Source organism: Phlebotomus papatasi, chromosome 2, assembly GCF_024763615.1.
Source record: "Phlebotomus papatasi isolate M1 chromosome 2, Ppap_2.1, whole genome shotgun sequence".
NCBI classification, from domain to species: Eukaryota; Metazoa; Arthropoda; class Insecta; order Diptera; family Psychodidae; genus Phlebotomus; species Phlebotomus papatasi.
Window position 1 is genome coordinate 74,579,541 of NC_077223.1, and position 22,042 is coordinate 74,601,582.

General features: G+C 33.3%; 2 protein-coding genes across 13 annotated transcripts in view; one reads left to right on the forward strand and one right to left on the reverse strand.

The window, feature by feature from the left end:
* Window positions 1-20,870, forward strand: part of LOC129804313 (hillarin) — a 67,179-nt gene extending 46,309 nt beyond the window's left edge. For all 12 annotated transcript variants that reach the window (XM_055851484.1, XM_055851485.1, XM_055851491.1 and 9 more), the window contains 5 exons: window positions 14,602-15,936; window positions 19,831-19,974; window positions 20,038-20,151; window positions 20,217-20,380; window positions 20,449-20,870. In XM_055851484.1, the coding sequence (XP_055707459.1) occupies window positions 14,602-15,936; window positions 19,831-19,974; window positions 20,038-20,151; window positions 20,217-20,380; window positions 20,449-20,596 (1,905 nt within the window). In that variant the 3' untranslated portion in view covers window positions 20,597-20,870. The remainder of the gene's footprint in view (window positions 1-14,601; window positions 15,937-19,830; window positions 19,975-20,037; window positions 20,152-20,216; window positions 20,381-20,448) is intronic.
* Window positions 20,834-21,834, reverse strand: LOC129804368 (uncharacterized). The gene is made up of 3 exons (XM_055851621.1): window positions 21,618-21,834; window positions 21,200-21,409; window positions 20,834-21,140 (listed from the first exon to the last, which is right to left on the reverse strand). The coding sequence occupies exons 1-3, from the start codon at window positions 21,725-21,727 to the stop codon at window positions 20,855-20,857; spliced, it is 606 nt and encodes a 201-aa protein (XP_055707596.1). The 5' UTR covers window positions 21,728-21,834; the 3' UTR covers window positions 20,834-20,854.
* Window positions 21,835-22,042: the final 208 nt, after the last annotated feature.

Below are 22,042 nucleotides of genomic sequence, written 5' to 3' on the forward strand. Positions count from 1 at the left end.
TAAAATGTCTTTAAATGCCTTTTCAAAGTACAATTTTTTTTCGAAAGGTATAAGTTGATGATGTTTTGATATTTTTCAACGCTCTACTAAAAAATTCATTAACGATGCGCAACAGCCGTTAAGACTTGCTATCCATATAATTACTGGAAGATAGTTTCGTTACAAAGTATACAATAATAAAAAAGAATATCTCCCCATCTTAAAGGTAATAGTATATCTTTGAACTTTTCAAAGCATAACTTTGGGGAAATTGTAATTTAAATAATTTTATTTGAGAAAGAAAGAGGCATATTGCCCAATTTGCTGATAAGATATTTTTAAGTGAATTTGATAAATTGAAAAATGTCCACGATCTTTCAGCTTTTTTTTCAGTGTCTCTCTCAGAGAAATTCATTCAATCTGCTCTGTTTTTTTTTGTGGTTACTATTTGCATTTCACAACTGAAATACTTTCATTTTTATGCATAAATTGACTTGTAGTTTCTTAATCAATTGATTTATTTTCATGGTTCATGGAGAAGCAGAGAAGTATATTGACTTCGTGACTTCCCCCTGATCATCATTGCTAACCGAAACATTTTCACATCTCCACAAAAGACTTTCATAATTGGAACTGGTAGATGTTGTCCAGAGGCGCGTTCTTTGGTAAATAAACATTTATCACATGACACGCCGTGATTTATGAAATTATTTGCTATACCATTAAAATGAACATGCATCAATTACAAGTTTAAATTGAGTTTAGAGAAGAATGTTTGACTAAATTTTCAAATACTTCTGACAAAACTTTGTGGTTTTTATTATACAGTAAACATTTTACACTGATTTTGAACTAGTTTTTAAATAAATACTGCAAGCAAAATGGTTTACATTTGTTATAATGAGAAATGACAAGTGATAAGCCCAGATAAGTGAATGGTAGCTGAGATTCTTTTCATGCGATCACCAGGGAGTGCTTACAAGTTGTCTGATGTCTGATTTACTTTCATTCGTAACTCCAGTCGCGCCACGCTTATTCAGTAAAATTCAGATCATTTGGAAAGGTCTCGACCTTTCCTACAACATACTAAAATTTCAGCGAAATCGAAAATGGAGATTTCAAAATATTCGACATTGAATGTCGAAAATAGATTTTTTTTTATTTAAGCGCCCCTAGCGGTGGTCTTATGAAACAGGGATGTTTTGAAGAGTTGTAGCATGTCACGAGACCTTTCCAAATCACCCAAGATGATGACATTTTGAGAATTATAACAGGAGTTATGACCATTTAAGTAATTCTTTTTTTTTAACCTCCTCATATATCGAGCCCATCGAGCCCAATTAATTAATTATTTAACACTTTAAAACACAAGTCAAAAAATCACGTAGAAAACCAAATCAGCATAAAATATCCAGTGCAGATATTATCAACAAAAAGATGAATTATTATTGTTTTTGTTTATCGTTTCGCAAAACTTCTACAGCAGTTCTGACTCACAAATTCATTTTCCAATAAACATTTTCACATATTTTTTGCAATTATTTAAAACCAGTTTTAAAGTGATGAAACACAATAAATGATAACACTCCATATAAAAAAGAGATGGCAAAGTGTTGAATTGAATTGATTCATAAATAAAAAAAACATAATCTGAATTAAGAGATTGCATAAAAAGAGCACATTTTAGAATGTTTTAGCATGAGTAACAAGCATACAGACAAATAAAAAAGTAAATTCGAGAAAGGTATACATCATTTACGGGTACTTTACTGATTCAGTACCGATTGAAACCGATATTTCTGGGTTGAAAGTTCAAGATCTTTGAAAAAAAAACCAAATTTAAGCAAATCGGTTTAGAAATAGGCCCACAAATTTGATATCGAAATATTTTCCAGTCATAGATAGGTGTCTATGGACTATGGACCCAATTATTACTTCCAAAACATATTCTGGGAGCCGTTTTCGAAATAAACCAAAAACATGCTTTTGGAGAGGATCAGTGCGGTGAAAAAAAGGAAGACAAAGGTCTGAAGATAATGTTTACTTTGGGGGTATGTGGTTACCAAAAATCGGAAGTCGAGATCTCCTAGTATTTGTATTTGTGCTTCAAACCGGTGACAATTAAAAAAAAAAGCGGATTAAATAAAATTTTCTCTCTGTAAGTTCGAGCATCAAGGTTCAACCTAAAGAGAGCACTCTTTAAAAAAAACTAGCCTCTATCGAGCCCCATGCATTATTCAAGTTATAATGTCCTAAGTCAGATTTTAAAGCTATGAACTAGTCAATAGGTCCGAAAATGAAAACTTCTGACAATACATTTAATATCTTTATTTAATTTCCTCTCAAATTTGATTATCAAATTTGGTATCTTACAAATAAAATTTAAGCAAGTTTAAGAATAGTTTCCCGAATAATAAAAATGGAAACACTTCACTTTCTCAAAATAAAGCATTTAAAATGGTATGAGTACCTTTGGTCATGAGTAACAAACATTTGTTCAGTTAACCTTTTAAGGACGATAGGAACACCGGTGTCCCATAAAGAAAATAATTTTTCCTGAAAACCTGAAGTTATTTTTTTCTTATGTTTGTACGTAATTGCAAACTGGAAGGTTGAAAGAATCTAGGATATTTTTTGCAATTCTCTACCTATTTGCTATATGATAAATATTTCAGGTCAAAAATGACGAATTTTTAAATTCTTATATTTAAAATTGATTTTAATTATTTTTTATACTTCCAATTTTTTAAACAAAAACCGTTTTAGAACAAGAAACTACAATACTCAAACATAATATTTTTCTTTAGAGTGAAAATTACCAGTCATTGGTACCGTCAGAAAAATTACTTAAATTTTTGAGCTATTTTTGCCCCTATCGTTCATAGAGACAAAAAATACACCAAATCAGATTCTGTTGGTTTTTCGAAGGTTAGATGTAAGACGTTTCACAAGTTTTGTTTATCGTTTTCATTTTTATTGCTGATTTTCGGTCGGCGAAAACTGTCTCGTCGTTAAAGGGTTAAAAAATAAATTTGTTCAGTAAAAAATGCTGCGTAAATAAATTATTTTGGTTAATAAAATTATCCAAATATTTCCAAAAATATTGTCTAATTTATCATCTAAGATAATTGCAGAGAAAATTAAAAAAAAAACTATTTAAGAAAACCAGGGGCCTCTCGACATTTCATTTTTCCATACGTTTTAGCATAGAGGCACTGAAGACTATTGGCAAGTTTTTTCCTAAAGAAAATTGACTTATCAGTCTGATATGTTTCGAAATCGTGTATTAAAAGCTATTTAAAAATACATATTTCATAATGTTCGCTGAAATAATACAAGAACTACGAGCAAATTTGTTTAAGTCGCGGTGCAATATCTGCAAAATTTTTACAAGGAAAAGCGAAAATTATCTTCACTTTTTATTAGGCTTGATGGGCCCCTGAGAAGACTGTACCAAACCTCGGCCAGCTTGCAATTTCGGCCACTTCTTTTGTTCCTCAAATTTCCATGAATTCCTAGTTTTTGCATAACTCTAGAGAAAGAATGTAGCTGCGACAAATAAAAGATTATATGAAAAAGACTTAAAAATAGTTTTAGAAGGGCAAGGAATTATGAAAATAAAATGTGGCCGAAATATTACCCAAAGCAATGTCTATTTTTTATTCATTTCAAAATATACCGTAAGTGCGTGTAATTTTGTTCCGTGCGTGTGATTTTGGCCTTCTCCTGTTCGTAAACTTTTCTTTAATTCTAATTTTTAAGAACGGTTCTCACCGATTAGACGTGGTAGATCAGATCAGTAAAGAACATCCTTAAGTTTTAGAGATAAAGAAAAGCTTACAAACAGGGGGGTGGGGGTCAAAGACGATAAACTATCTACAAGTTTCCAAGCAACACTCCTTAAAAAGAAGTAACAAAAGAAATCAAATTGTTTTTTTCAAATATTGAATTTGAAAGTAAAGACTTTAGCGCTTGTATGCAGCTATGCCGAAATTTGGTACAGTTACCCTATTTTGCCTTTGTCATAACTGGCATGAACTTTTAACTTCTTTTAGAGTTCCTTTCATCAAATTTGTTCTCTGCTGACAACATTTAATTTATCCCTGCCTAATTAATGCAGTGTCTAAATTAAAACTTTGTAGTTTTATTTCTTGTGTATTTTAACTCAATAAAAAAGGAAAAGTTCATTTTAAAGCAATTGGTTCATATGATTCTCTGTTGATGTTGAAAAGTTAATATCAGACATTAAGGAATATTGCAAAAACATTTCACAACATTTACAAATATTGTTTGTGTCTGCAATCTTATTAATGTTAATTGATTATTTTGTGGGAAGGGCAGTCAATGAATACAATTCAATAATCACTCAAAACGTGACTCATTTATCATTAATATTCGCCCCAAATATATTGGTTGTAAAAGATTATACTTGGCACGATCATCGAAAACCCATAAAATTAAAAATTTCTTTAACGGCATATTTGCGAACGCATGAAAACGAAATGAAATCAATAATCCCTCCAAAAAAAAACTAAAGAAAAACAATAATAATAATTCCCACATCACGAAAAAGAAACATAAATAATCGAGATAAAACTCTATCTGCACAATTCATTGAGATTCATTGAAAAAACGATAAAAATTATGCAAATGAATGTTGATAAATTGAGATTGAGGAATTGTTCCTAAATTACAGATGGTCTAATTTTTTAATTTGATTATAAATTGATCGCAACGAAGTAATGATCGTCATTTTTTCATTGATGAAAGATTAACTTTCTCGTCTTTGGAATTTTTTACTCTTATTTTCGTTCTTCGCCTGGTCTACGGGGCCAATGGTCGTTGGCAAAAAATAAAAGTCAAGAAGTGGACAAAAAGCGAATTGGATTGTTCTTTTTTTTCTCGGTTTAATGTAAAATATTTCATCATGATGCAAAGTAATATGGCAGGAAAAAACACTTTCTCCATCCAATCTCATAGGGATACATAACAATTTTTTTTTATCGATCGAAGAACAATAAAGAATGGAATTTGTGTGATTTGTCGAGCAGAAAGATCCATGTCGTGGCGGGGACTTAGAAATAAGGCTATATGCTAGAGTTGAGACAATTTGGAGGCTGAGATTGGTAAAATATGCAAAAATTGGCATCTGGCTAGCAATATTTGTCCTACAAACCACCCACTCCTGGCTTCCAAATAAAACCCACAGATTGTCATTGTGATTGTGAAAAAAAAAACCATCGACAGTGTATTAGATCTCTTCTCAATTTCAATTGTAAATTCCATTGAGAAAACGAAAAAAAATAAACTGGATTAATAAAGTATCCATCGAGGGCTTTTACGGGCGAGATTATGTATATGTTAGAAAGATTGACGACAGAGCCAAAGACAAGTCATATCATCAAACAATACGATGATAAATTACACCAACTCTTTTCTGAAGCTTCCCATAAGAAAATTAAATAAAAAAAAAAATTTGTCTCCGAATTATTTCTTCACACACTTGTTACCATTCTTGGCAAGATCTCTCTTGTTGCCGTGGCGCCAATTTATTCTCCTGGCTCATCCGCCCACAAACCACCGTCAATGGAGTGGCACATAGAGAGACGCTTTATTGAATTAATTATGCGGGATCAATTTTCCATTAAAATTCCATTGAGTATGTGTGTGGCTGATTTTTACTTTTCTTCACTCTCTGTCAATTTTTGCCATCATCCTCTTCGATCCCACAAAGTGCAATATATATTTTCAGCATAAGAGAATTTCAAATCACTTTCATCGCACGCCTCACGTGAAAATTCAGTGAGTCGAAAAGGTTTTTTTTTCGCAGAAGTGAAATTAAAAAACAAAAACACTAATTTTTCTTCACAAAATATAATTTTCGACTACAAATCCACGGCATGTTGGTTTCAATTTATAAATTAACTAACCAACAGATAAATATTTTTTTTTAATTCATTCACTTAAATTTTTCAAGCTGAATTATTTATATTATTTTTTAAGATTATACTGACTTCATAAAGCACATTAAATCAACGATCAGACTATTTCTCAAAAACGAGGTATCCTACAGATCAATGTAGAACAAGGAATATAGCTAGGCTAAATGATACTAGGGGAAAGCGCGCTACCTTCGGACGATTTAAGCTTTGCACAATTCATTTTTTTATTGTATTATAAATAATTTTGGACTATTATAATATTATATTTTAATAGCTAGTCCAATGCCACAAATTTTCAGAAAAGGGCCACGGGTGAAATCCATAAGGAACATAGAGAAAAAATTGAATTGTCCGAAACTTGAGTCGTCCGAAGGTACAGTGAGTGTCAATAGTTTGTTGCTTAATGGATGTTTGAGAAATCAAGTGAAAAAAATGATAGAAAAAAATACTTTTCCAAATTTTTCTTTTTGCAGATGAATTCCTTGTAATCCGTAGATATTATTTATAGTTTTCAAAAAAAAATAATTAATTTTATTTCATATCAAAAATAATTGTTTTCCAAAAGTTGGTCATTTTTGAAAAATCAAAAGTTTGTTGCCTCATTAAAAAAACTAATTCAAAATGGTGAAAACGTGCAACCAACTTTATGTAAACCGGTTACATTTTGAGCTTATGTCATTTGATAGGCAAATGGTGGATTTGTACATTTTTAAGGCTGTCAATGTTAAATATATAGGTGTAAGAGTGATGATAAATAACAAGAAATAATCAGTTTTTTGATAATTCATAATTTAGGTTATGATGGCAAATTACAAAAAGTTGAAAGGTGGGATATTGTCCAAAGATACTGCTGGAAGGAATCGGCGTCGCTTAATTGCCAAATTTTATGGAAATTCATGAAAAGTTATACATAAAATGGTCAAATATTATAGTTATGAGGCACGAGTACATCTGAAAAACGCTACTGGTAGACCCAGGGTTTCGACTCAGAAAGTCGATAACCACATTCTAGGTATCTCTGATAGTAACCCCATGATGTTTGCTTCAAAAATTCAGAGTCGGCTGGTTACAGAAGGCATACAGGCTTCAAAACCAACCGCAATTTAATGAAAGTGGTAAGAATAATTACTTGGTTTGCAGGTTTCCATTGGTAAACAAAACCAATCTGGTCAAAAGGTTGTAAATTCACTTGGAGCATGCTAAAAACGTAAAAATACAACCTCTTACGCAGTTTGGTTTTGTTTACCAATGAAATCTTGCGAGCCAAGTACCTATTCTTATATTTTCTTTCATTTTGAGTTTGATTTTCGAAGCATTTGAAGCCTGTATGCCTTCTGTAACCAGCCGACTTTGAATTTTTGAAGCAAACATCATGGGGTTACTATCAGAGATACCTAGAATGTGGTTATCGACTTTCTGAGTCGAAACCCTGGGTCTACCAGTAGCGTTTTTCAGATGTACTCGTGCCTCATAACTATAATATTTGACCATTTTATGTATAACTTTTCATGAATTTCCATAAAATTTGGCAATTAAGCGACGCCGATTCCTTCCAGCAGTATCTCTGGACAATATCCCACCTTTCAACTTTTTGTAATTTGCCATTATAACCTAAATTATGAATTATCAAAAAACTGATTATTTCTTGTTATTTATCATCACTTTTACACCTCTATATTTACAATTGACAGCCTTAAAAATGTACAAATCCACCATTTGCCTATCAAATGACATAAGCTCAAAATGTAACCGGTTTACATAAAGTTGGTTGCACGTTTTCACCATTTTGAATTAGTTTTTTTAATGAGGCAACAAACTTTTGATTTTTCAAAAATGACCAACTTTTGGAAAACAATTATTTTTGATATGAAATAAAATTAATTATTTTTTTTGAAAACTATAAATAATATCTACGGATTACAAGGAATTCATCTGCAAAAAGAAAAATTTGGAAAAGTATTTTTTTCTATCATTTTTTTCACTTGATTTCTCAAACATCCATTAGGCAACAAACTATTGACACTCACTGTAGTTCGCTTTCCCCTAACTACACATGAAAAATATATTTAGTAAAATGGTTCGTAAATGTTTGTGAATTCCTACTGAGGACTTACAAAATGCTTGTAAATCGTATAACTGACAAAAAAAATTGTAAAAGTTTCTACTTTTCCATAAACATTGTTCGTAACATGATGTAGGGTAAGTGTGCCAAATTTCGGCATAGTTGCATGCAAGCGTCCAAGTCTTAAGTTTGAAATGTGATATTTTAAATTCAAATAGATTTTTTTTTATTCATTCTTCTGAAAGAGTGTTGCTTGGAACCTTGTAAAGAGTTTACCGTCTTTATTTACTCTAAAATCATTCTTAATATATTTTAAAATAAATAAAAATATAGACATGGCTTTGGTGCCCTATTTCGGCCACCTTCATTCTCATAGTTCCTTGCCCTTTGAGAATTCTTCCAATATCTTTTACACGTCATCTCGTTTGTCGAATCTACATTTTTTGTTATTCTTTTGCATTGTATAATCTCTAGAGTACGTAAAATCTAAAAGTTCATGGAAATTCGAGGAACAAAAAAGGTGGCCGAAATTTGTCACACTTTCATTTTCACTTCATTGGGAATATTTCATAAAATCAAAATTCACATTCGTTTCTTCCTCAAAAATTCTGCATATGTATATCCTATTCCTTCGCTCTCTTCTTCTTTCGAACATCAAACCAAATTAAATTTAATTCTTCCCAATTTTAGTCCTAATGGCTTCGGCACACCTTTTTGGTCAGGAAAATTTCATGAAGTCAAAATTCGAATCACTTTCTTTCTCACACGTTTTGCATATGACTATCTCATTCTTTCGCACTCTTCTTCTTCTTTTGAACATCACACCAAATTCAATTTAGCTCAATCGAATTTAGAGAGCGAAAGAATGAGACAGACATACGCAAAGCGTGTAAGAAAGAAAGGGATTCAAATTTCGGCTTCGTGAAATTTTCCTGATCTAAAAGGTGTGCCAAAGGCATAAAGACTGGAACACACTAATGCGAATATCTTGAGAAAAAAAGAGAAGCGAATTTAGATTTCATGAAATTTTACTGATCTAAAATGTATGCCGGATGCATGAACATTTAGCTTTTTACTGAAATTCGATATTTTACTGATCATTCTTAATTTTTTATTCCCCTTGAAAAGGAACTTTTCCTGTTATGCCTTAAGCACACCTTTTAGATCAGGAAAGTTTCGGAAAATCAAAATTCACATCCCTTTCTTTCTCGTAGGTTTTGCAAGTCTCTATCCCACTCTTTAGCACTCTTCTTCTTCTTCTTCTTCTTTTGAATATCACATCAAATTCAATTTAAATCCAATTGAATTTTGAGTGCCAAAGAGTGAGATAGACATGCAAAACTTTTCAGATAGAAAAGAATGTGATTTTTGAATTTATGAGACTTTCCTGATCTAAAAGATCGGAGGAGTAAATAAAAGGACAATTTCTATTCAAAGGGGGAAAAATGAATGAGGAGTAAAAAATTAAAAATTATTTCCAGAAAAAAATACAAAATATACTATTTCCTGCTTTAAAATAAACGTTTGACTGATATTCAAAAAAAAAATCACATGTGAAGGCCGACTAATTAAGCCATCTCTCGATATTTCCTGACTATTTGCATAAAAATCTTCTCATTTTGACCAAAAACCATTTTGGTTTCGGGTTTCAGATTGTCATTATAGCTCTGTAATATTTTATTTCTTAATTCGTCAACTTTCCTATTGTTACAGTTTGAAGCACAAGTTCTTTGTTTTTGAAAAATCATCCACTCATCTTACATTATGAGCTACTTTGGGGCCTACATGTGCTCCATAAATTTTCTCGGTGTGCTTGAACAAGTGCTTCCACAGCTAAAATAAAAATAAACACACACACAAGTAGACTGAAAATGTAATTTTCCTCCTACGTGATTTTTACACGGTGCACGCTGTCTTGCAATTAGATACTAAAAGCAACACTAAAGATAAAGTGAGAGAGAGATGGGATCTGAGAAAGTCACCTTGTCGAGCATTTCTTTTTCTTATTACATTAATGCTGCACATAAAGAATTACATTTGATTTAAAAAGGGGAGAGAAAATTGTCGTAGAAAGTAACTATAATTCTTATTTTCACACAACATAAAAATAAATAATAATCTATGTTTTATTTTTTTTTTTTATAAGAATGACAAACCTACACATTTCACCATTGGAATACGTAACAATTGCATCATTGAGATAGTTTTTGCGCTCATTGCTCTGCATAAAATAAAACAAGATGCAGTTTCTTAACATATGAAAATTTAATGGATCACAGATTAACAAGCTTTAGAAAACTTTTTAGTAGCTTTCATTTTAGTACATTTAACTCCATGGTAAATAAATTTTGTGAAGGAGAAATTGAAGATGCAGCATAATTCAAAAAAGCAAAAATGTCCCGTTGTTCTGAATTTTTTTTTGTGGTCAAGAATAAGAGAATTCAAAAAGCAGAAAAGGGTGATTGATGGCTAATTAAAGAAGAGAACTTGAGTAGAGCTGCAATTATTCGCTTTTTCATCTGCACTTGAGTAATTCCAAATGAAAAATATCCACATGGTAGAATACACAGTTTTCCATAACTCCCACGAAATGGAATCTCTCTAGAGGTGAATCTGCCCCATTGAAAAAGGGCCCAAGACTGGTACACTCTTGATCGATTTTATGCTATTTCACTCAACTTTCTTACAAACCTTGTAAAATATTCCTAAGCAATTTGTATTAACATGCATTACTTAATGAAAAGAAACTTATAAAGTAAATTTAAAAACTGCGATTGAATTATTTCCATAATTAATAGCAATATTTAGCGTTGAATAAAAGATATTTTAAAAATTCTTGCACAATTTCAAAAACATCTGCAATTTTCAAAGCAATCATGCGTATAAATGTTTGATAAATTGTAAATTAACGCCATTCCACGATATTCTATAGCGATGTTTAAAGTATTTCAAAATATTACAGATTAATTTTTAAAATTAAAATATTTGAGAAAGATACATGAATTACAAGTACTTTACCGACTCATGCCCGATTAACCCTTTAAAGACGAGAGGGTCAAAAGTTGGCAGTTAGGATTTTTTTTTCTGACTTTAGAGCAAAACACAAGTTTAGAAGGCCGTAGCAAGAATTTTAGTTTAGGGTCAGCGCAGCGGTGCCCCAATCGTCCTTAAAGGGTTAAGTCCGATGCAGTCAGGTTGGAAATTTCAAGATCTCACAAAAAAAATCTAAAACTGGTTGAAATATAGGCTCTCCAAAGTTTGACTTTGACTTTAACTTTGACCTCCGAAAATTCGATATCGAAATGTTTTTCGAACCAACGTGGCTAAGGACGAAATATTCACATTGACTACAGTAGACTCTCGCTAATTCGGCTCCTTTAACATCGGGGTACTTTTTAATTCGGGCAGCAGTTAAATTTGAAAAAAAGTTTGTTGACATTTTTCAAGTTAGATTATGATTATCGAATGAAGCAAATATGGTCCAAGTTGCCATGCTTTATCTCAGTTGTAATATTATTTTGCATTATTAAGGGGCTTAATTTAAGGGGCTTTACAGTTAATATGAGCATGTAAACTTAATATGAGTATGCAGATAAACAAAAAATCGTTGCATTTCAAAAAATTTGATGCCCGAATTTCTCTCTAATTCGGGTGACATTTCGGTCCCAAATGCCCGAATTTGAGAGAGTCTACTGTACCTTCCAAAACATATTCGAAAGTGAAAAAAATTATAGGAGTCGTTTTCGAAATAAATCAAAAAGGGGTTTAGAAGGAAACCAGGGAGGGAAGGAAAAGAGACTGTCCTAGATACTGATGATGACTTATTGGTGGGAGGGTCGTCAAAGACTGGAAGTCGATATCTCTTACCGTTTGATCTATATCTGTGTCCCAATTTGAAAAACAAATAGGATTATATCAACAACTCTATTTCATACTATCCGAAGTCGACTTAGCCTTATATTACTCCTAAAGAATATGTAGTTCCTGGGACCGAGATCTACAACTGATAAAAATTGAAACAGTGATATTATCGTCCAAATTTTGGCAAAAGGAAAATAAAGGGCTTTTCATTCTATCTGCAACCATTTTAAATGTTAAATATCTAAATTAGACCAATTTCTTTTTGTAAAGATTTAAATTTTTTGCTGACCATAATTAGATATTTTACTGCTCATTTTTAATCTTTTACTGCCCATTTTGAATTTTTTACTGCTCGTTCGTTTTTTGCCATAAAAATTTGGTAATCATCCGACATCCGGGTAACGAGATATTCCATCATTTCGAAAAAAAAATTACACAGGCAGCATAGGAAATCGCCAACTTCAAATGGTTCTCCTTAAAAGCTACCAGTCTTAGATAGCAATATGGAATGGAAGCGTCGATATAACTCATATAACTGCTCTCTCTTTGAGTTGAAGCAGTAAAAAATAAAAATGTTTGTAGTCCATAATTGAATAAACAGAAAAAATTGACAATTACACAAAATTTAACACGATTATGTTTGTAATGTTACACAATTATGAAATGTGTAATATGTGTACAGAGAAATTCTTAAAAAATCGAATTTTCGATCTCAAATTTTAGTATGTTATAGCTGGGGTTAAGAGTTTTTGATTAAAAAAAATTAAGTCAATGTGAATTTTTTTTGTGATTTGGAAAGCTCTCGTTAAATGCTAAAAACTACAGCTATTTGATTTGAAACACCCCTTTTTAATCGGATTTAATAGAAAAATCGATTTACGAAAATTCCATATCGTATATCTTGGATCGTATATATATCGTATTGCTCTAATTTTTTATCAATTACGATTTTTCGGAAAAATTTAACTTAGTAGTGGATTATTACAGATAAGTGACCGATAGGGTTATCAAAAAGCATTAAAATTGCTCGCTATTTAGGATTTTGAGATCTTCGGGAACTGGGCTAAACCTCTAGTCTGAAGCCAGTCTTATACAAGCTTCAGATTTAAGGCTTAGCCATATGGCTCAACTGCTCTAATTTCTTATCAATCACGATTTTTTGGAAATATTTAAATTAGGATTGGATTATTAAAAATAAATTACCTAAGACTCTCAAGAAACAATTAAATTACTTGTTATTTAGAATTTTGAGACGTTTGGGAACTGGGCTAAACCTCCAGACTGAAAACCGCTTTATTATATCGAAATGACCGGACTCTATCTTTAACGTGTATTAAACGATTTCAATGAACTTTTATTCTTTCGTTAGCTTTCAATGCTCAAATCAAACTATTTAAAATAGGAAATGCCCAGATAAATGGTAACTGAGATTATTTACAGACAACACGGGGGGTGCTTGGAAATCGGAATGCGTGAAAATTCGATTTTGAGTTAAATTTTAGAAGAAAACTTTCGAGAAGCAAAAATTGCGTCGAGTCTATTTTATCCATTTAAGCCGCCAAAAGCAAAAACACTTAGCTCGACGTGATTCTTTACCCTCAAAATCACAGTCCATTTTTCAAGCATTCCGAGTTCCGAGGTTGGCTCTAAAGTCTAAAGTATAGAATCTCAGCTACTATAAGCTTATCTGGGCTTATCACTGGATTTTGTTTTACAAAGACATACTTCATAAACATAAGTAATCTGTAAAATCAGTTTTAATGCCATTTTATTCATTCTAATTTAAAAAAAAAACTTTAAATACTTTTAAGAAGGATGACTTTTTATTTTTTAATTTAAAAACTTGGAAAAAAACAATAAAAAATAAATTAAGCAAGTCAAATTAAAACAGATCCTGTATGAGTTTTTTACTTACAAACAATTTTAACATTTAAAATTCAAACAATAAAATTTTGTGAATAGATTAAACTATAATAAAAATAGATAAAAATTAATGCCCCCGGCAAGTTCTAAAATTAACCTTTTCTTTATTTGGAACAAATTTTTTGAGGTTTAAAATCAACCTTAAAATAAACCTTTCAAGAATCATTTCAGACTGAACCTTACGGAGGATCAAATATAAATATTTTTTGAAGGTTCACGGTGAAGATTTTATTTTTAAATTAAGTTGTTTGTAACAAAAATGTGAAATCTTCATAAAAAGTCTCGTAAATATGATATAATAATCCTACGAGATATTACTTTTACAAAGCACTAAAAATTTAATATTTTTAAAATTTCATAAACATGTCATTTGGTATAAAACAAACCTCAAGAAAATAATACTAATATTTGGAAAACAATAATAATTCTTGTGTTATCACACGAATATTTTTTCAATCATTAACCCTTTCGTCTCTTTTGGGACTCTGAGTACCCAAAGAAACATATGAATATTCTATGAAAAACAGTGTCTTTTAATTATTCAGAATTGATAAAAATCCGATTCTTGTGGATGATTAAAAACTCTTAGGATGTCCAAATGTAATATATTTTTTGTAGGACCTCAAATAATTCCTGAGCTTAAATATTTTTGATTAAAAAAATGGTAAAATTGGCTTGCAGCATATATGCTGCGGTCCGGAAAGATTTAACAGCCCAACATAAGCATAAGAAATCTTTTAAAATTTAAGGGCAAATTTCAAAATTTTTCCAGAAGATTGAGAAAACTCCGATAGAATAAATCATAAATTTCTAATGGATTTTTTTTTCTCACAGGATCGCGCTGAACAAGCACGCCTGGAGATGAAACATCGAAAAGAGGAGGATGATTTGTACAGGAAATTTGCACGCAAGAGAGAGGAGGAGGATAGGAAAGTGCAAGCAGAAATTCAAGATGAATGGGAGCGTGAGTTGCAACGCCTCACTCACAAATTCGAGAAGGAACTGGCGACATCCAGACGCAGTCGCGATGAACAGAATCTCCTAACCATGCGCCATGAGCAGCAAAAGGAGGATCTCGAGAAAAACATGACACTGCGGCGAAACAAGAAAAAAGAGAGTCTCACGAGGAAGATGCTGGAGCACGAACGAAGTGAAACAGCCGCCCTGGTAGATCGTCAGTCCAGTGAGATGCTGGAGCTGATTAGTGCTCGCCGAAGTGAGTACATGCAGACAGAGAGCATCTTCCTGGATGACGAATTCACAGAGGGTACTCTGCCACTCGAGTACCCTAATATAGCGCCCCCGCCGGCCCCGCCCACAGTCAGCAAATTCCAAATCTATACGGACCCCATTGAGTTCGAGGATGTCGATCGGGTGGCCATAACAGTGGCCAAAGAGGATCAGAAGACCTTTACGGACCTAGTAAGGCAACTTGTGGGCCGATGCACCAGCGATATCGAGAAAGCACGCACGATCTTTCGCTGGATAACCGTAAAGAATCTCAATACGATGCACTTTGACGATGACCTAAGAGGAGATACGCCAATGGGTCTGCTGCGTGGCATCAAATACGGCACCGAAAGTTACCATGTCCTCTTTAAGCGCCTCTGCAGCTACGCCGGTCTGCACTGTGTCGTGATCAAGGGATACTCCAAGAGTGCTGGCTATCAACCTGGTGTTCGCTTCCAGGATTCACGCTTCCGCAATTCCTGGAATGCCGTCTACGTGGCCGGAGCCTGGCGCTTTGTGCAGTGCAATTGGGGCGCTAGACACTTGGTCAATGCCAAGGAAGCACCCAAAACCGGACGTGGGAAAAATGATAGCTTACGCTATGAATACGACGATCACTACTTCCTAACTGACCCACGGGAATTCATCTATGAATTCTTCCCACTCCAGGAAGAATGGCAACTCCTCAAGCGACCAATAACACTCAAGGAATTTGAAAATCTACCCTTCGTGCGCTCTCTGTTCTTCCGGTATGGCCTCCACTTTGCCGACGAGGGCTATGGAGCTGTTGTCTTTACCGATGACACAGGAGCTGCCACCGTGCGGATTGCCATGCCCGCAGATATGCAAGGCTGCCTCATCTTCCACTACAACCTCAAGTTCTACGACAGCGAAGAGGATTCCTACGATAGCGTCTCACTCAAACGCTTCGTCATGCAGGTCAGTATAATAGATTTTTTTTTTCGAGCATACCGCGAATTACATTCCATTGTTTTAAAATCAATTTTTGAATTTTTTATTGGAAATTTCAAGACCTTTCAATTAAATCTAATCTTGAGCTTATTATTGCTAGCAAATACGCTTTCCGGAGTGATTAAAGTTTGACTTTGAAAAATTCAAAATGGTTAAGTGGAGCCCCTGAATCAGAGGGCTAAAACTCAACTGGTTTTTACGATTTTTTTTTTGAGAAAAAGGAATCGAGCAAGCTTAATACAAATTTCGGTATGTTTTCAAACATATTTAAACTTCTTATTTTTTTTTAATATTGCAAAATAGCAGACTAATAAGTAGCTCACTGGGGTGCCTCGTCGCTTTACTCCCTTTGGCGGAAAATTTGAAGCTCATAAAATTCATGTGTGAAAAAAATAAAACTGTATTTCATAGCTGAACCAAAAAAAACGGTGGAAATCGTTAAATCGGAACTTTTCTAATGGTTTCTTTTTTAAATGCATTCCATCTTTAGATAGACACCTATAATCAGAAAATTTGCTCAAATTTGGATTTTTCTAAAAGGTCTTGAAATTAATAACCCAACAGCAATAATAATCAATAAGTGCCAGTTAAATGTTTTATTTTATTTAAATACTGCGTATCTTTAACTTTATGGACTTTGCGGTTTTCGGATCTAGAAGACGAATGGCAAGAGATATCGATTTCAAATCTTCGGTGATACTCCCATATTAACTGAAGGTTTTTCCGATTTTGATTTGGTACATTTTCCCCTCGAAAATCTCGTTATTTTAACTCATAATTTGCTCTTGCTATTTGATTGATTTTGCATATCATTTGAATACTATTTATATTTAAATTTAGATTAATATTTCATCCACATAAGTCAAAAATCTCAATTTATGTTTTTCGGATTTTTCAATTCCAAATTTATGTCATTTGACAATATTGTAAGCGAAAGCCAAAATATTCGATAATGCGCACTTCTTAACCAATTTTTGATTTAGAAATGGCGTTCTCATAATTTCTGAATGATTTTAGTATCGGTAGTAATGGCTCCGGCACACCTTTTAGATCAGGAAAATTTCTCGAAATTAAAATTCGTATCCCTTTCTTTCTCATACGATCTGCACATGTCTACCTCATTCTTTTACACTGCAAATTCGACTGAGCTAAATTGAATTTAAAGTGACGTTTAAAAGAAGAAGAGTGCGAAATTCGAACATTTACGAACATTTGTTCGTAAATGTTCGTAAACACACAAAAAATGTTCGTAAAATTTTATCATTTGTTTGTATTTGTTCGTACATTTTGTTTGTCTGGCAAACATTTACGAAAAAATGACAAAATTTTACGAACATTTTTTTGTGTGTTTGCGAACATTTACGAACAAATGTTTGTAAAAGTACAAAAAATGTTCGTCAAATGATCATTTTACGAACAATTTTTGTGAAAAAAGTACAAAATTTTACGAACTTGTTTGTGGATTCACGAGCATTTCGTAAGTCCTCCATAGGATTTCACAAACATTTACGAACAATTTTACAAAATATTTTTTTGCTGTGCATATGAAATATGCATACATATTCTGGAAAAAACTTTTTTTTGACTAATTATAATTGATAAAAATCCAATTCTAGCGGATGATTACAGCCTCCATAGGTCTAATGTCGTAAGTTTGTTAGAATTTGAACAAGGAATTTAGAAAATAAAAAATATCGAAATTTTTAGCCCTATTTTTTAAATATTTTCCGTGCAGAAGATAACAATTATTAGCTACTTTTATTAAATTTGATGCACTGGTAAATATTTCCCAAATTGTCTGGATATTCTTTGAATACGAATCCGCTATCTATTATAGAATTTTACAAAGATCCTTTTCTCCAGAAATCCTTTTATTAAAAATGACCACTTGGGGTAAAAAGTAACAAGAGCTATGGAGCAAAAAGTAACAAAAACCGAAACAATTTCTGATGTCCCACGGCCGGCGAAGAGAAACGTCATTACGCTGTCTCGCCGCTTGTTGTTTGCATTGGTTAAACGATTTGCAGTCTTTTGTGTGTTTTTTGTAAAATAGCTTAAAATGCGCTTTTATCGCTCAGATAGAGAAAACGGTGTTTTACAAAGGTGTAGAAGAATAAATTTCCTATGAAAATATGTAATCTAGATATTTTACTTAAATTTACGGAATCCCGTAATAAAGCGAATCAAACTGTGATAGTATATTATGCCTGATACTATTTGCCCCAGCATTTTTGAGAATAGTCACAAAATTACCTTTTAGAAAACAGCTCGATAAATATATTTCCTTACAAAATAGAAGAAAATTTCTTTCACAGAGTTGTAGAGCGGTAAATTTCCTATAAAACTGTGCTAATTAGAAATTTCGGAGGTGCTCGGGTAGCTTGTAAAAAAATAAAATATCCGTTTTGTGACTTTTTGCCCCAGTCTTCCCTATAGGATATCTTTCGTAGGATCTTGATGATTTATTAAGAAATTGAATTAATCCCTAAGCTATTTTTGAAGAAAATATCGTGAAATTAGCTTATTGGATCCTACGGTCCCGAAAGAATTAAAAAGGAAAGGGAAAAGCGCGCTACCTTCGGACGACTGAAGCTTCGAACAATTAATATTTTCAATGTGTTTCAACTGAATTAGGTCCATTATAATATTATATTTTAATAGCTGGTCCAATGCCTCAAATTTTTAGAAAAGAGCATAGCCCAATTCACCAAGAACATAGAAAAAATGAATTGACCGAAGCTTGAGTCGTCCGAACGTAGCGCTTTCCCCTATCAGATACAACTTTCTAGAACATTCCAGTTCATCAAATTGACACTAGGAGTGCTAGATATTTTAAACAAAGTTTAAAAAATTGCATTTTCTGGCATTTTTTCCAAAAGTCTGTAACTTCTAATAAATAAATTGTTACGACTTTCAAGAACATCGCAACTTTGTGAAAATGACGCAAGAGGCGCTCTAATCACAAAGGCAAGATTTTCAAAATTAATTTTTCTGTTGATCCTCAAAAACTTCCCCAATTTAATTTTTTTTTGGCATTGAATTAATGAGCAGTAAAAAGTTAAAATTGATCAGTAACAAAAAATTTAAAACAGTGATATTATCGTCCAAATTTTGGCAAAGGGAAAATAAAGGGCTATATCGCTCCTTGGAAATTACAAGGGGCCAACTCACTTTTTGGCGATTTTGAGGTTTTAATGCACTCAGACAGAGAATTTAATAAAATTTCAGATGATATGAGTCAATAAATTTCGTTATTAGAAAAGTTTTTCAAAATTTTACTCTTTATGATTGCTTGCGCGGTTTTATTTTTTAAGTCAAGGGGCACAAAATAGATTTATCGTTCAAATTTTTGTGAAACAAGGGACTAACTCAAGCAAGTTGATCCCTTGTCATTCTAATTTCATGAAAATTTCCGCAACATTTAGAATGACAAAGAGCTAACTCATAAAAAAACATATTTTGAAAGGTAAAAATATGTATGTTTCGATGTTTATAATAATGCTCTTACAAATAGAAAAGAATTAAATTGTTTTTAATAACATACTTAATTGAGATAATTATTTATACAAAGTTGAATCTTTCATGCTGTCTCCTGAAAAATGGCTCAGATTGACTTGGCCCCTTGTAATTTCTAAGGAGCGATATGAAACTATTTTAAATGTTAATTATATAAATTAGGCCCATTTTTGTAAAGATTTAGTTTTTTACTGACCATAATTAGATATTTTACTGCTCATTTTTAATTTTTTTACTGCCAATTTAGATTTTTTTACTGCTCGTTTGTTTTTTCCCTTTTTTTCATTGAAATTTTTAAGATAAAATTTATTAATGAAAATATTTTCCTACCTTATCTTCCAACAGTCGGTCATCGGGAACATCGTGGCCTTTAGAGTCCATGCACCTTGTTCTGGAGCCTTCCTTCTGGACATCTTCGCCAATGTGGTCACGCCGCAGGAATACTTGACCGGGGAGCCGATGAAATTTAAGTCTGTGTGCAAATTTAAGGTAAGAACAAAACTGTGAAAAAAAATGGAATTGCTAGGTCCTTACCGAGAATATTTCTTTCAGATTTGCTGTGAGGAACTTCAGACAGTCATGGTGCCCCTTCCAGACTGTGCGAGCGGTGAATGGGGTCCCACAAAGGCTACCCGGCTCTTCGGCCTTGTGCCAATAACTCATCAAGTGAGTCCTTGGTATCCTTCCCCAATTGCTTTGATCCTCATATTATTGGATATTTTTTCTTGCAGGAACCTCTGATATTTGCCGGGAGGATAATTGAGTTGCAGTTCCGAATGTCGCGGCCACTGACAGACTTTATGGCCACCCTGCACAAGAATGGAATTGAGGAAAAGAAACTGGCCAAGTACATTTCCCATAGCATCATTGACGATGTCGTTACATTCACAATCAGGTGAGTTTTTTTTTTGTTTGAGATTGTTTTCCAAAGGATTCCTTTGATCCGTGTGATCTTTTTTGCAGTTTCCCGGAAGAAGGTCAGTACGGATTGGATATTTACACGCGAGAAGTGGGTTCAGTGTCTCACTATCACAACAACAATTCCTCCAGCGAGAAACATTTGCTCACTCATTGCTGTAAATATTTAATTAATTCATCAAAGCGCAACTGATTTGGCTCCAGAATCCTTTGGGGGTTCTGGATGCTCACGTAAGCATTATTAACAGCTCCTCTTCACTGTCCTAACTCATTCCTCGTTCCCTGAAACAAAATCCTTCACAACGATATGGTGCTAATCGATCAAAAAAAAAAAAGAATTACAAGATCATTTGAGTTTTATTGCGACTAAAAACACTCTTTTCCTCGTTACTGTATATAATTGAGACAAAAAGAATAAAAAAACAATGTATATTATAGACAAATAAATCATTTATTCTCGAATTAAATCCAATATTTTTTCTCCTTCATCGAACAATCTGTTTCTGTCCTTCTCAGCTTCCAGCTGCTTCCTGTGAACTTCCATTAGCTCCAGGTGGATCTTTCGGGTTGTCACAATCTGCCCAATCTTCTCCCGGATCTCCATGACTCTTGGCACATACTCATCGAATAGCTTTTCCTGGTAAATATTCTGCCTATCGAGATAACTGCATTTCTTCTGGAGAGTCTTCACAATGTACGGAATTAATTGTTCCCTTGGGGTCTTCCCTGATGGTCTCCTGTAAAATATTTCACATGGCAGAAATCCTAAAAACCCTCCTCACTGTTCCCGTCATACCATTGCACGGCTGATTTGTCCGGGGCCTCCTCTCTCAGGCATTCCAGAGCACTCAAACACTGTGAAATATTGCTATCTTCCCACATTGTCTCAAATTGTTCCTTAACTCCATTCCTGAGTTTTTTGTCGAACTTTAAAAACAAGTCCTCCACATCTAGCACCCTCTTAGCCCCCAGAGGGACTACAGTTAGCGGCAGGAAGATACTGGCACTGCCAAAAAGACAGGTAACTGTCAGATATCTTCCCAGCACCGCAAAAATACAAATTTCCGTGGAGAATTTGACTCACCCGAAGGCCGGAAGTGGTGCAATACACTGTCAATTACCATGCATTGCGCCCACTTCCGACCCCCAGGTAAAATCAAAGGTAAAAACGCAAAAAATAGGAACAAATAAAATATTGCAGACAAAACCCTAACCTCAATCCATCGAAAAGAGAGTCGATATCGGCTAAAAGCTCCTTTTTTACACTTGAAGCATAATTTGCATAGATCAATTCCTTGATTTTAATCTCAGCGTTGTTTTCCATTATCAATTGGGGTGGAAAATGCTGTGGAAAAGGGAGAAAACTGATAAAACTCACTGTGTTTTGCCTCCAACGCCGCTCAGACTTGAATATTCCCGTTTTGACGATTCTTGACCTTCCGAACACAAAATTTACTGAACGAAGCGTTTTACGGAATTTCGGAGACACACGGTGGCGCTGCAATAGCAATCGAAGAGAAACTCGATGACTTTTTTGCGGGATCGCAGAAACTTTTCTGAAAAAAAGCATAAAAATTAAGCAATTAAATTGTAGGAAATCATAAATATCCTGGAAAATTTTGTTCAAATTGTTTTTTGT